The following is a 15419-nucleotide window of genomic DNA, read 5'->3' as shown; positions in this document are numbered from 1 at the left end:
GTGATAACCCTATCAAAAGCAAGTTTCAGTTTGTTGTAAGGGGCATATCCATAATTATTAATGATGTCACATGATTTTCAGTGTTTGTCATTGTCACACTGCATGGCAAAATATTTTCCCCCTTCTCTAAATTACTTCATATTTTCGAATCCCTTTATTCATTAAAAAGGAAATTCGTTGAAAATGATCAACCGCAATATGATATTTTCATGGAACATTTTATTTTTAGATAAAGAGTTTATATTTGGATTGTTTTGGATAAGTACCCCTTCACCCCTAGGGTGTGGCGTCAAATGGGCGACCCCTAAATTAATGTCATTTTTCTATGCAACAAACAATGAGTAAACTCACAACTCTTCGGAGTTTGAATGAAGTTAATAAACCAGCGGTCCTTTTTTCCGTCACTTTCATGATATGTTCGGCTCCATCACTATAGAAAAGGGTTTTCTTTAACATCTTCGGGTCAATGATTATATAAATTTAATGGTTGATGAAGCAATGTATTGTACAGCAGTTTTTAATGTAGTTACCATTTTAGATTTCGTTAAATATTTTCTTTTTTTTTTTGAATAAAATATACAACAGAGGAAAGATTGTCAGTTTTTAAATAAAAAACTCATGAGAGCATAAAAAAATATTCTGTTGTTTATTATAGTATTTAAATCGAATTTAAAAAACTCTTCGGTTGGCCCAAATTTTTTTAAAAAAGAATTAAAATAGTTTCGGTTAATCTTATCACTATAATGTATTTAATCGTTCGAACATAATAATTATGAGTAGGTACATAAGTACTAAAATTAATGAATATATTTTGTGCCATTTTATTGGAAGAACTGTGTACAAAATTGTAAAGAATAGATTAACAATAAAAAATGCCAACACAACATTGCGAATTACATTTGTGGATATTTTTTAACAGTGATCGAAATTTTTCAATGTTTAGATATTTACAGAAAACTAGTTTAAAAATGTAATAATTGAATGATGCGAAAAACAATATAATTCTTTTTACAATTGGCCGATTACTAAAAGGCAGACATGGATTCTTAAAAGAATATAATTTTATTATTTTTAATTGCAAATTTATAAAATGTTATAATATACAATAAGAGGATTTTACAAAATTATTACTAATCCATATTTACAATAGGATATTTTTCAACATACACTGAATAGACATTTTCTTTAACATCTTACTTCTAAAGTAGGTATTCAAAAAATATTTCCCCCGAGGCACAATGGTGACGCAGTTTTTCAAACAAAATAATAAAAAAACTGTGCACAAACAAAAGAAGAACAACATTCGCACATTGCATGCGCGCGCACTCATGTTTTTTTAAAAACGAATAATTTCAGGTCACTTATTTATTAAGACTCCAATCCTGGTCAAGCGCTAAATTAATTCTTAGTAACAAACTAGTAAAACTAAACTTAACGATAATTTCAGATGCCAGTGGAACACAACTATTTACAACTGGAATTTGAATCTTTTGGTTTCTTCTTGTTGACGGCCGCATGGGCCTCCTCGGGTAGCCTGTCCGGGTCGGAGAGGATTTCTGTCGTGGTGCACAGCATGCGGAGAGAATTTAAAACAGCTGAAAAATAATGCATGACAACTTTACAAGAGAGCACAATGGTGATTTGAATGGCATCGGTTGTCCCAATGCCATTCAATGATATTCATTTATAAAGACAATGTCCACATTGCACCCCTGGAACAACACCACCACAATCCCAACTGTCATCTTCTGAGTAAATTGCATTTGAAGTTTTCAACTTTCTTCATTTCTTTGTCTCAGCATAAATTAAAACTTAACTGAAGCAAACCACATGGATAGTGAATACAATATTAAGCTTTTTGAATATAATGATTTTAGAATAGCAAAATAATAATATGACGGTGTTGTTCCAGATGTTTTTTAAACATTTGAGATTGCAGTACAGCAATAATTCATATAACTTACACATGGTACTAGCTAGAGATATGGTAGTCTTACATAATCATAAATTTAATACTGACCAGGCAGTTGATTTGGCATTTACAGCTAAAATCTGGCATGTTTCGACTTGTGGCGGTGTTGTTTTAGGGGTACAAATGAGTTCAGTGTAAAGTTTCATAACTCATTGGGTTAGATTATAAAGGTAAATGTTTCACATACATGCATAGGTTGAACTGTTAAAAAATTCAGACACCTGAATACACTGAATGTGTGACTTCGGTTTTGTGAAAAATATTGTCATACATACATCCACATCATCTAAACACATTTTGTTGTCACACATATTATATAAAAAGACTAAATGATAGTATTACCTGGCCTCATTTCCACAAGTGAACAGTGTTGCTCTGCCCAGAGAAATGTAGACCTTCTAAGTTCATCCGTACTCGCTGGCGACACATTGTTGTTGAATGATATCAGCAACGGTTCAACCAATAAACTAAACTGTATTTATAAGTCAAGGATTCATTAAAGATGTTTTGATTTTTGTCAATCGAATAGTACAACATATTATGATGATGAAAATACTGATAGCATTTCAATTAAAAATATAATACATAGACTCAGCAATTTACTATTGTTATTTAATACTCTGGGGACAGAATGAATTGAGGAGCAGAGGATTAAAGAAATCCAAGTGTACCCATATAAGTAACCATGTTGAGTACATAAATGGATTTCAAAGAAAAATATGCAATTATGAATTCTACATAATATAGTATTCAATATTCTGTAAATGAGATCTGGTTCTCAAATGATATTTTATTTTTACACCTAAAAAATATTGTAAAGTATTTATGACTAGTACATAGTGTGTAATGCGTCAATTACATTGAGCTACTTTACGAGCTGTTTGTTGGGGAATTTAAAAGCGGGCGATTCAGCTACTGCGATTGTGATGATGACACACAAAACTTTCCATTCGCTGAGAAGCCACAAGCCAGCTACTATTTTGACAGAACGTAGTTCATTTTTTTACCGTGAGGTCTCTACTGCGCAGACGCAGTAGGCCCACACGCCGGTGTGTAGCGTGTAAAGTTGACCGGCTTTTAACTCTTCTCGGTAGATTGTTTACAATCTGCTTGTTAGCTTGTTTGATGATGACACTGGGCGACTTTACAGGCAGATTGTAAATTCGCCAACAAGCAGCTCAATGTCATTGACACTTAAACGGGTGCAAGCAAGGAAGTTACAATCTTTTTCCAGATGAGAGCCTTCTGTAATATTCCTATGAAAATAGCTAAGCAAATGCTAGTAAGCAGTTTTATATACAAATAAGGATTAATGCAGTGTCGTACGATTGGGGTTTGTATGAAAATGAATGTTCCTTTTTGCTGTCATTTTCATACATTTAGGCTCCATTTCTATATGAGAAGGTTTTCTTCATCATCTTTGGGCATAAGTCAGGCCAAAACATTTAAATGAGATGTGTTGCTATGAAAATAATAACATTTTAAGCCTACACCGACGTACACATCTCCACAAATAAACTATACAATGCTGGTAAATCTTTTTTGCAGCACAAACGCACATGCACAAACACTTGTTTGAAACTTAATGAATATCCACATCTGTAAACATGATTAGGAAATTAAATATTGTTTCGACAGTCCACACCGTACAAAATTGTAGGATTTACTCAAAACAAAATTCATCACAAGATAATGTATCGTTACTTCCGTTAACACAATCACTGGTGAAGTTTTAATTACCACATTTAAATAACACGTTAATTATATTGAATGGCCAACTACTCCAAACCGCGCCAGTTGTGGTGTTAGCACTAAATGAGTTTTAAACATTAAAAATGTTGCTGCAATTGCAAATAAAAATGTCCATATTTGTGCAAAAACATTAAAAATACATATTATATAAATGTTACTAAACTGTTAACAACAGTTTTATTGTGTTTATTTTATTGAGGGAGATTTATGTAATCCTATGTTTACGGTTTCACGCGCATTACGTGGTGATGTGAAAACTGCTCGTAACTATTTTTCTTACTTATATAGACGTCATTTATATATTTTTAATCTTCAAAAATAAGAATTTTCTTTTAAAAGCATGGAATAAAAAGGATACAATCCAGAATTTCCAATTATCATTGGTCCGCTGGCACACGTAGTCGTCAAACATTTCTTTCAGGCGGCCGGAGCGCTGCCTCGACACTGGGGCACCAGTAGCGGGTAACAGCGATTGGCAATTACTACAAACAAAACATATCATCGATTACCAAGTATATTTACAGTTTTTACAACAAGATAAATATACATAATTTATTTAGCTTATTTTATGGACAATTAGTCCATGACTATATTGATTTTATTAAAGTAAAATGAGTCAATAGTTCATAGTATACAGCCATGAACAAAAATCGTGAAGATTAGTATGTAACCAAATTACCAAAGTTAAATTCCAGTAATAAAAATAAACGAATACATGATTATGACCACATTCTTGCATTGCATTGCATTGCAAAAGTATCTACATATTTATTTGTTCCTTCCAATTTTCAATTTCTACCCGTACTAACAGTGTGCTTATTTTCAATTGGATTTTAATTTGGTGTTCTTTTGTTTGACTTTTACTAATGTGATTAAACAGTTATTTTGATATTGAAAAATGTACCTAATTGTTTGATAAATTATATCTTTTATTCAATAATTCACAATATTTGAAATTGATATAGTAACATTCTTTATAATATTGGACATACATTATTGTTTTGTTAGATAAATGTATATCGATCGACGAAGTGACCTCATGTGAAGCCGGGTACTTCAGCTACTACTATATACATACAAAAGAATTAAATAAAGCAATAAATTTTACAACTTATATTATTTTAATAGTGTTATATAATTTCATAGAAACCTTATTGAGTTATTTAAACATTCTATTTGCTGTCTCAAGCCGTCCATTTCCTCTTTCATCTGGTTTCTTTCGCCTTGAAGTTGCCGAACATATTCGGCTCCCTTTTGAAGCATCGCAGCTTTGCTCACCTGAAAAAAACATGATTTTTTACAATTAAAAAAAATAATTGATAAGAGGAAACATTTCAAGTTTAGAGATATATAAGTAAAAAACCACAATAAGTCTGATTTAATATAATTATGAAAGATCAAGATTTATAGACATTTTATGACATCATGTAATTCAGACAGAAAAAAGATCATTTCGCGACTAATACACAGCTTAAATGTTAACTCGAGATTTGACTTATAACAATTAATGGCAATAAATCATGTCTAGATTATGTCGTTTAGCCTTGCCAACTATAAATCAAAACGTATCAGAACCATATTATGTATGTGCATGACATTGCAAGTAGAAAGTGCACGACTGTCAGATTAGATACAGAATTCAAACGAATCTATCAGTATGATATTTCTCTGCTAAAATGTAACCTTGGCATTGGGGTTCTGCGACAACTGAGGTATAAGGGACTGCAACACATCGAATCCGTTCTTAATGTTGTAGCGTCTTTTCTGTTCAGCGTGGATGTGGCCCGTTCGCCTGTGCTCCCGGCCTGGGCCCCCGCACCCATCCACAGGAGAGGGGGGAGATTGCGGGGATGTCGCGTTCGTCGGTGAACTCCCGCCAAAGTTGCTCAACTGAAGAAAACAATAAATACAATGAATAAGATGCTAAATTTATGACCAGTTGGAAGTGTTCTACCATAATACACTGCACAATGTTTTAGTAGTCGTGGCTATAGTTTTCTTAGATCAATTTGATTCTAGACCAATGAATAGTTAAAAACAAAATCAAATCCATAAATCGCTATCTCCTTTTCCACCAATACAAACAAATAATACTAAAATTGGATCACAATGAACATTTGCTAAGGCCTTGTCCACATGACGCGTTTTGACTTGCGTGCATTCCAGGTACACGTGACCTCATTGAGCCATCCACTTGAAGACAGTCGCGCGTGGTCGAGGTAGAGGTGACTATGACATGCACTAGCGGCAAGACACGCACCATGTCGACAAGGCCTAAGGCAGGAGAGAAAGAAAGCGCTCGCGATGTCCGAGCGGTAAGTTTCGGCGAAATTGTGAGTCGGGAGTTCGAATCCTGGGTCTGGCAAAGTTCATATGTTTGGACCCAGAGCATGCACCTATTAAGTTGAGACCAATGTAAAAGTGCAAAGCAATATGTAGCTGTCTAATATAATGTTTTCTGATTATATTTTACCTGTGGTGAACTGGAGGAGAAAGACGCGGGGACCGTGACGGGCCCGCTGGGAGGTGCTGGGAGAATGGTCATCTGATGAGTCAGATAAGCATGCTTCCCGCCGCCCTCCGATGTCAACGACTGCACGCTGCCAGGTTTGTAGATTCCTTGCGCTGCCGAGATCCATTAAGTCATTCACAAATAAGAGACAGCACAGAAATTCAAAACTTATCTATTGATCATACAAGTGTGCAACTGATAATACCAATGACATTATTAATGGACGACGCACTCAATACAGTAGCTAGCAAGTAAATTCGCATGTATAGGTAGACGTCACGCAATTTCCATTATGCGATATCAGGCATCGGGAATTTATAGCAATATGACCTTTATTGTAATGGCGTTGGAGCAGTGTTTCTAATGTGAATGTTCATTTGAGCGAACCCGTTCGAACCGAACCATTAGGCAGACCCAACAAAAAGCATCAGGAATTTATAGCAATATCACCTTTATTGTAATGGCGTTAGAACAGATTATGCCATTCGGCAGACCCGACAATAAAGTGAGTGTCATTTTCTTTTCCAGATGATTCGTCCATATTAATGTCATTGGATAATACTATGTTATTTCATACTACCTAGACATATCGGTAGGAGGTGTACTTAACAACTGACATTTGAACTTTTTAGATTAAATTATTTTTGAAATTTAAAAATACCGTTGATAAGTGAGCTTCCTCAAGAAACTAGGCTGAACACAAAAATCACTATAAATCAAAATAATTTTAATGAGTCGACAGGCTTCTTTTCTTTCATAATATCTACTCGGTACGTATACGTGGAAAATCTATTTTTGCTCCTGAGCGAAGCATATCTCAGCCATATCTCTGTGTCATAACAGATGTAGATTTTGATGTATTCATAGAACCATCATGTTATGGCTGCCATTTTATAACTCTGTATGCAGTAGGACTTATAGGGGGGTCAGGGACGTAGAAATATACTTGAAAGTGCTGGGGTATCCGTTGTTCCGCAGATCGCCGCTAAAATGTCGGCAGCTTTGATATAATGGTAAGGCTATAGTCACTGACGTGGCAGTGCCAACACTACACGGAGGCGACGGGTTTAATAACTCGATTGCTTACATTTATTTGTATTGAGCAGGTGTGCCAGCAGTACGCTGGAGGGGCTGAGCGCCGGTTCACTGGCGGCCGCGAGGAGGGGGGCCCGCCTAGGCTGGGCAGGAGAGGGGGAGCTGGAGCCGCTACGAGGTCTTCTCCTGGGGCGAGTGGCTCCCAGCGCGGAGGCGGATGTGAGGGCAGTGAGCGACGCGAGGGTGGCGCCCACGGGGAGGCTGTTGGAACGGAAATTCTCACCTTTCACCGCCTGCTGGTGTTGCTGACTGCCGCTTCCCGGAGACATTTGCTAAATACAGACAAGAAAAGTGAATGAGAAACTTTCGTTTCGCTTTGTTTATGATAAAGACAAGAGTAAAGACTTTGCAGTGTTTCATTACCCTTTTATTTTTTTTATATCACAAATTTTTTTTGGGTAACACATGAGAAGAGTTCTAAATCAAATTACTTGAGAAACATTTTGGTTAAAAAAAGACGTTTGAACAGAGAGACGATGGATATTAATTGTATTATGCGTTACGTTCCAATTGAAGAATAATACTATACAAACTTACCCTATTGTGCGTAGACATGGATGAATTTCCAATTTGTGGAGGAGGTGATGGCATCTTGAATCTTCCGGAACCCTGAAGTGACAGGTTTGCGGCGCCTGCCGAAACATTCTGTTGCTCTGAAGAGTTATTTAAATTCATACAGATGCTGCCGGCTGAGAGATTGATCTGCGCCAAATTTCCACTGTTGCTGTTTGAAGAGGCCGGATGGTGGTCTCTGTGCAGCCGGTCAATGTGCTGTTCGTATGAGTTCTTGTCAGGATTGGCGATTAGAGGATCAGGCTGGGAAGGAGCGGCGGAGGGAGAGTTAAAGTGGTGTGGGTAAGATTGGGAGGGACGCGAACGGGACATTCTTTCAGGTGGATATCCCCCGCTGCCGGCACGAGCTCTCTGACTTGCCGTGCCGAACGAAGAGTTCTCTGGACGAGATTGGTGCATACCTTTGAAATACATTCAGTTCCAGTCAATACAAAGTTAATATTCTAAATACAATTTGGCATTGAAATCATTATTAGAATAATTTCAGCTTATAGACCTCATAAAAGAAAATAGTCTGGTCAAATTACATTGAAAAATACTTTAAAACTTCAATATATTTGAATACACATAAAATGAATGTTGTTACATATTTCAAAAAATAAATGTGCAAGAGGAGCTGAGAATGAACGAGTGCACTGGTGATAGAGAAATTTAAGTTAAATATACAATTATAACTATTTTCAACGTTATGTAAATGAAGTCTCGTATTCCAATGATCCATTATTTCTATTATAAGGAATAATATTGATATTTTTTAAGTTAATAAATGTTTGAAGGAGGACTTGTCTTGTCGTAGGTAGGCCATCAAGTCACGATGTCGTTATATTTACGCACTCCGTTTTCACACAAGGCGCTTTATCGGATCTCATTCATCCAACGGTGTCCAGGTTTTGAGTTTTAATAAATCTGATAATCTGAATAATTGTAACGACATCACCAGAAGCCACTTTCACATTTTTATTTACTGTGAATTAAATGAGACTGTTAGATTAAAAGTAGGTAACTTCTATATTCCACTATTTTGAAATAATTGCAATGAAACACCAAGCACATTTAGGACTGCCAATAAAATATTATCTTTTCGCAAACATATTAGTAAACAATAAGAAAAAGCAAACGGCGAAATAAAATGTCAATTGTTGAAAAAATCAAAGTTAAAATTAATTGTGGGTACCTATGTGAAATATAAAAAAAATGGTGGCTGATGAATATAGACCACTTTCCACTCAACCTCTGTTTTATTTCAATTTAACTAACAAACAGTGCGGGATTTGATATTTTATGTATATACATCATACAATGGCAAAGTACTCATTGAATCAGAATCAAGAAAAATATCAAAAAAAGTAAAAATAGAGGTAATGGACTTTGAAACTAATAGCCTCAAATGTCAAGTAACCAAAAATGATAACTATAATCAAGTTTGTAATTTGTAATTAGTGACAAATTTAAAAGAAATTCATTGAACTACCTTGGTTTCCATAGGTCCCCTCGTGGTAATTGATAACCGGAATCTGCGGGTACATTTTCTGATTGTGCAACTGCTGATGTTGATTTTGCATGACATTCTGGTGTTGAGACATCATGCCAGAGTTCTGTTGAGCAACCATATTGGGCGAGCTCATTCCGTACGGCTGCACCATTATGGACTGACGCTGCGAGCTCATCGGAGACATGGGATTGTTTCTGTTACCGTGAGACCCTGCCGAGTTTTGACTGGTGCTCTGAGTAGGGTGGAGCGAGTGGGCGTTCTGTTCTGATTGACGAGCTATATAGTTATCGTTCACAATTTGAATGTTGGCAGCCATCGCGCCGTGGGACATCATCTGGTCCGATACTGGGTGAATGTTGCCTTGCCTGTTTTGCTGGTGGGGTAACTGAGAGGGTACATTGTGTATCTGCGTTTGCATGGGCGCGATTGAATATTGAGTGGTATGGTCTAGAGCCTGTTGAAAATTGGTATTCATGAGGGCTTGTGAGATGTTATTTCTGTACATATGATCGTCAGAAGTAGTGCTCTCTTCAGGTACAGGTGGAAGCTTTACTGCAGTAAACAGTTCTGAAATCAATAAAAAAAAATAAGTTACATCTTCTCATTTTTAAAGATATTTTTGACAGATAATGTTCACTAATTTTATGTCGCATATGAATACAGAAATTCTGGATGTGCATTGTAAAATGTTCTTGTACAGTAATTAATATATTATGAAATGAGCCCGAAAAGCCAGAAATGAGATGGCATAGAGTTGCTAAATACATGAAAGAAGGAGTTTTATAACTGTTAGTATTACAACATTTAATAGCGAAACTGAAGTGTTTTTAACGTAACAGAAAAATTTATATGTACGTTTTCAAATTGAAAAACTCATATGTATAGCTGCCATTTTTGGTACCTGTTTTGAAACTTAAGTATCATGAACAAATGAAAACATGCGATTTTTGTGATTACTCATCTAAATATTCTAAATAATCATGGTTTGGTGTATTTGGCTGCCACTGATCACTGCTGACCTGTTAATTAAAATTTAATTACCACATTTTATCATGTTAATTATATCTAATGGCCAGGTAATGCAAACACGCCAGTCGCATTATTAGCACTAGATCACTAGATCATGTTTCATGTTTGAAATGGACAATATATGTAGTAATTAGAAAAACAATACTATCAATTGATAAAAAATTTTAAGTTTGCTATAAACGAATCTGCAATGCAAAATGAGTCTAATTTAATCAAATTTTTTCAACTTCACTATTCATATATTTAAGCTCTGTCTTCTATATATAACTTTCTTCAATCACTTTGGATAATTCATATCTATAATTTTACAAATACGATTTTTTATAACATGTAATAGTTCATTTTACATTTCAAAAATTTAATTTAGATTGTTAACTCGTTTGAGCTATGTGCGGCAATCAATTTCTTAAGTCCGCTCCTTCAAAGGCTTAGAAGAAACACTGGTTACATGTGTACGATTTAAACAAAAACTCACCTTGTAATGGTTCAAACGTGTCCATAAAATCATCTAGATTGGGCTGCAGAGGGCCCAAGCTCGGTTGAATAAAATCTGCTAAGCTCGCTACTCTTGCTAAGAAAAACAAAACAAATAAAAATTATTAAACTTAGCCTAAGCATAACATAATAGAATGAGAGATTTAGAAGAAACAAATATATAATATTTTAGCTTTACGATGGCGCTGTACCTTCCAATCCTAATGATTCGGCTGGCCACAATGATCTCACTTTGAATAAGCAATTTATTTGTATAGGAAATTACTACTGTACGTTCACCCTGTTTTGGGTAATATACGAGGGTGGGTCAATAATTCCTTAGAAAAAAGCATTAAAACAGTTTTTATTTTTGTATTTTTTTTTTATTTCTCAACATAATCTTCTTGGAGCTCAATACACTTGGTTAGACGTTTCTCAATATTTTTTAAACCGTCAGAAAAATAAGTTTTCGGAAGGCCTCAAAATAAGCATTTGTCCGATCGATGACTTCTTCATTTGAAAAAAAACGTTGTCCACTTAGCCATTTTTTTAAGTTTGGGAAAAGGAAAAAGTCACTGGGGGCTAAATCTGGCGAATACGGTGGGTGGTCGACCAATTCGAACTTCAATTCTTCAATTTTAGCCATTGATCGTAAACATGTGTGAACACGGGCATTGTCCTGATGAAAGAGGATTTTTTTCCTGTTTAAATGAGGCCGTTTTTCTTCAATTTCGTTTTTTAGCTGGTCCAATAAAGATGCATAATAATCCCCTGTTATTTTTTTTCCTTTTTCCAAATAGTCAACGAAAATAATTTCACGTGCATCCCAAAATACAGTAGCCATAACCTTACCAGCTGATTTTACGGTTTTCGCCTTCTTTGGACATGGTTTGCCTTCGCAATCCACTGCTTTGGCTGTTCTTTCGTCTTGGGAGTATAGTGGTGTATCCATGTTTCATCTACAGTCACAAAGCGACGAAAAAAATCATCCGGATTGCGTTGCATGAGCGACAACAGGGCTTTAGAGGCCACCGCCCTATTGCGTTTATTGTCGACTGTGAGCAAACGCGGCACCCATCTTGCAGAAATATTTTTCATGCCCAATTTGTCATGTAAAATAGAAATGACGCTACCTTTTGAGATCCCTGTAACCTCAATTATCTCACTCAACTTTAATCTTCGGTCACTTAACACCATATCGTGGATTTTATTGATCATTTCTGGTGTAGTCACCTCTACAGGACGTCCTGAGCATGGTTCATCCTTTGTTGATGTACGACCACGTTTAAATTCATTTAACCAGTTATAAATAGTTGCAAGTGAAGGAGCAGATATGCCGTGAACTAAATCCAACTCATTTTTTATTTCCTTTGCTGTTAACCCTTTTATATTAAAATGTTTAATAACAGCTCTAACCTCAATTTTCTCCATTTTCCATTTTTCCATTTTCCACAAGCAAATTTTTTTTTTAAATGTACGAGAAACACACAACAACCCGACCAATCTGATTGAAACTTCGCAGCATACTGAATCGGTAGTGCCGCTGCATGAAAACAAACCGCTTACAGTACTAGTCGCGCCACCTGTCGGCTTTTCTAAGGACTTATTGACCCACCCTCGTATATGAAGATAATTTACATTTAAGATCGACAAACACGTGGACTCTCAGAAAAAGCGCTTGTTTGGACCGGTGTGCAATAGAGAAAGCCATTTATCATATAAGCGGACTATCACCATCTTATTGTTTTTGATCAAAAAGAGGCTATTGACGTCTACCTGAATCCATGTAAAACTTTTTATGCCGTTAGTGTCCTGCGAAAAATATTAACTTCAAAAAATCAAATGGGAATTGTTTTGGTCAAGCTAAGTCCCAATCGTAAAAATACATCAGTTTACAAGCCTTCCTGATGCATTGCTACAATGGGAACAATATAATATATTACATAATTATTATTATATATACTAACCTATTTCTCTTGCATCGGGAAATGCAAAGGGCTGGTTGGATGAGATTGTGGAGAAAAGAGTGTCACTCATAAAGGCAATGTAATCTTCATCTGCTAGCATATGCGAATCTCCCTGTGAATGCCAATCCAAAACATCCATATCCGATATCTGTAAACCAATGACATTTTTATCATAAAATAATAGATTTGTATTGAACGTAGATAGTTTCACTCTGCGCTATTTAAACAATTTATCAATAATGACCTCGTTGAATGTACACTCATAATTATGTTACGCAGCTAAAACTCTAGTCTCGATATAATAATATAGATAGATGTTTCGGCTGTTCTCATCATTATCGAAACCACCAATATATAACCAATTTGTGTAAATTCTGTTTGTAAAATGTAATTCTACCAAGTAGATGCGAACTCAATTAAGTACATAATAATATTGTTATCTTATCACCACTGGCGGCTCCCTCTATAGGTCATTCGGTCATTGACCTGCCAAAATAAATACCTTACAATCGACATAATAATATTAATAATATGTGCAATGTCATATATAATAATATTAATAATAATCAGTGGATTTGAAATTATAGGGCGCGCGATATTGTGTCAACCCAGTCTATTGGGCTTTTTTTGTTTGGGCGATAATTCCCCGAACAAAAATATTGTGTTCGCCGGCAGTCTGAAAATTGACCCAAATTGAATATTTTTATAAAATTTTCTCTCTCGTTTCTCATACATAAGACAGAGATCGATATAACACAAAATACGAGATCGAAGCTTGTAACGGTGCGTGAATTACTGTAATATCGGCAATGCCCGAGTGTGAGACAAAAGATTTTTTCACCTAATTAAATGAAACAGAATGATAACACTGACTAGATAATTGGTCTCAAGACGCAACTGTGTATGCGGTTCGGATTCGTTGACAGGTTTTGACGAATGCCTTTGGTTATTTTAATAATATATAAGGAGTTTTTGGTGATTTATAACATTTTTGTGAAGCAGTTAGTACGCAAGCAGTAGCAATTGAAGTCTGTGATACAATTATAATGGAAATGGAAGCACGATTTGCATCCAACGATCATCTCATTATATCCGATTTGTTCAATAAAGAAAATTACACTGATTTTAAAAATAATTTTCCCACACGTCAAGTAAATTTGGTAAAACTGTTAGAAGAAATAAACATAATCAAGTTAAAAAATGAATTATTGGTGTTTTATCAACGAGATGATTTGCATGGCGCTATTAGTGCAGTTTCTCTTCTACATTTTTTACTCAGCAATAATTTCAACGAAACATTTTCCGAGTCGATCAAAGTTCTCCAATTTATTTGCGTCATACCAATGACAACAGTTGAAAGTGAAAGATGTTTTTCCACTCTCAAAAGAATAAAAACCTTTCTACGCAATAGGGCCAGGATAGACTGACCGCTCTTGCAATGCTCAGTATTGAAAAAAAATATGTGGGAAAAATAGACAATTTTTATAATCGTGTGATTGATGATTTTTCAAAAAGCAAAGAAAGAAAAGTGGACCTGATTTACAAAAAATTATAACGCGTTGTGTGCAATTTCGGTTAACGATGGGTTGGCGTTATGAAAAACGGACATTTTTTGAAGGGTTAGTAGGTACCGACCTGTAACAATTTCTAGCACTTATTCTATAATGTATAAAAAGTCAATTTGCAATACGTCTTTTCAGTATACAACGAAAAGGCAAATTAAAATAATATATTCAAAATTGACCTGCTAGGTTTTTCCGGATTAAGCCGCCAATGCTTATCACTATGCCACTGAAACATTTTAGAGAGTATAGGTGAAATATTTTGTAATACAAAGTTATATGGGAACTACACAGCTGCAATATTGATTAACAATAATGTTTGATAAAAAAACAATCCAGACACGCTATTTATGTATTCAACTAAGTAATATCAATCCTTAGATTTTAAAAATCAGGAATTTTTGCCAGAAAATATATTTAATTTGCTATGTAGATTCAAAACCTTAATATTTTACTTAGGGTTATTCCTGTCACAAATTATTTTGATGATTTCTATCTATATCTTGTTCATTGGGTATTTTTTTTGTTAGGGGTTATATGGATAAAGTGTTATTATGAAGTTTTAGTTTTAAAATGAAGCTGATTAGGAATGGGCTAGCACTTACAACATCTGAGACATCTTTGGGTCCCCATCCGAGGGCTCTATTTCTGTAATACATACGCCATGTCTTGTATTCAGCCGTAACCGCTTCGACTCTCCTTTTCCAGTATTTTCCTTCGAGGATAGTGGCCTGTAACAAAATACGACATACGAATAAGAACAAATTGAAAATATAATGTGAAAATATAGGTGGCAAAGGAAAACCCATCAATGTGTTTTTGATGCAGTAGTGGATTAGCTTAAGACACGCTAAATACACACCTATGACCTGCAGTCTTGATGGCTGCCGAGCCCAGCCCATCATTTTTAAAATGAGCCGGCATCACATAAGCATATTGTATATTGAAAAAAAAAAAAAATTTTAGGGTATTTATGTAAAAATTAACTGTT

At 35.3% G+C, this 15419-nt stretch overlaps 1 protein-coding gene across 3 annotated transcripts in view; it reads right to left on the bottom strand.

Annotated features, from left to right (window-relative positions):
• Positions 1-567: 567 nt before the first annotated feature.
• Positions 568-15419, bottom strand: part of Mondo (MLX interacting protein mondo) — a 75077-nt gene continuing 60225 nt past the window's right edge. For all 3 annotated transcript variants that reach the window (XM_085958427.1, XM_085958428.1, XM_085958429.1), the window contains 12 exons: positions 15034-15159; positions 12867-13014; positions 10901-10996; positions 9376-9963; positions 7869-8305; positions 7324-7603; positions 6198-6349; positions 5408-5614; positions 4875-5002; positions 4083-4206; positions 2315-2444; positions 568-1595 (listed from right to left, as the gene is read on the bottom strand). In XM_085958427.1, the coding sequence (XP_085814553.1) occupies positions 1465-1595; positions 2315-2444; positions 4083-4206; positions 4875-5002; positions 5408-5614; positions 6198-6349; positions 7324-7603; positions 7869-8305; positions 9376-9963; positions 10901-10996; positions 12867-13014; positions 15034-15159 (2547 nt within the window). In that variant the 3' untranslated portion in view covers positions 568-1464. The remainder of the gene's footprint in view (positions 1596-2314; positions 2445-4082; positions 4207-4874; positions 5003-5407; positions 5615-6197; positions 6350-7323; positions 7604-7868; positions 8306-9375; positions 9964-10900; positions 10997-12866; positions 13015-15033; positions 15160-15419) is intronic.

This window comes from Rhyacophila brunnea, unplaced genomic scaffold, assembly GCF_057557595.1.
Source record: "Rhyacophila brunnea isolate RB1 unplaced genomic scaffold, BYU_Rbru_1.0 scaffold_7, whole genome shotgun sequence".
In the NCBI taxonomy this organism is placed as follows: Eukaryota; Metazoa; Arthropoda; class Insecta; order Trichoptera; family Rhyacophilidae; genus Rhyacophila; species Rhyacophila brunnea.
This window is presented reverse-complemented; position numbering and strand designations above follow the sequence as displayed.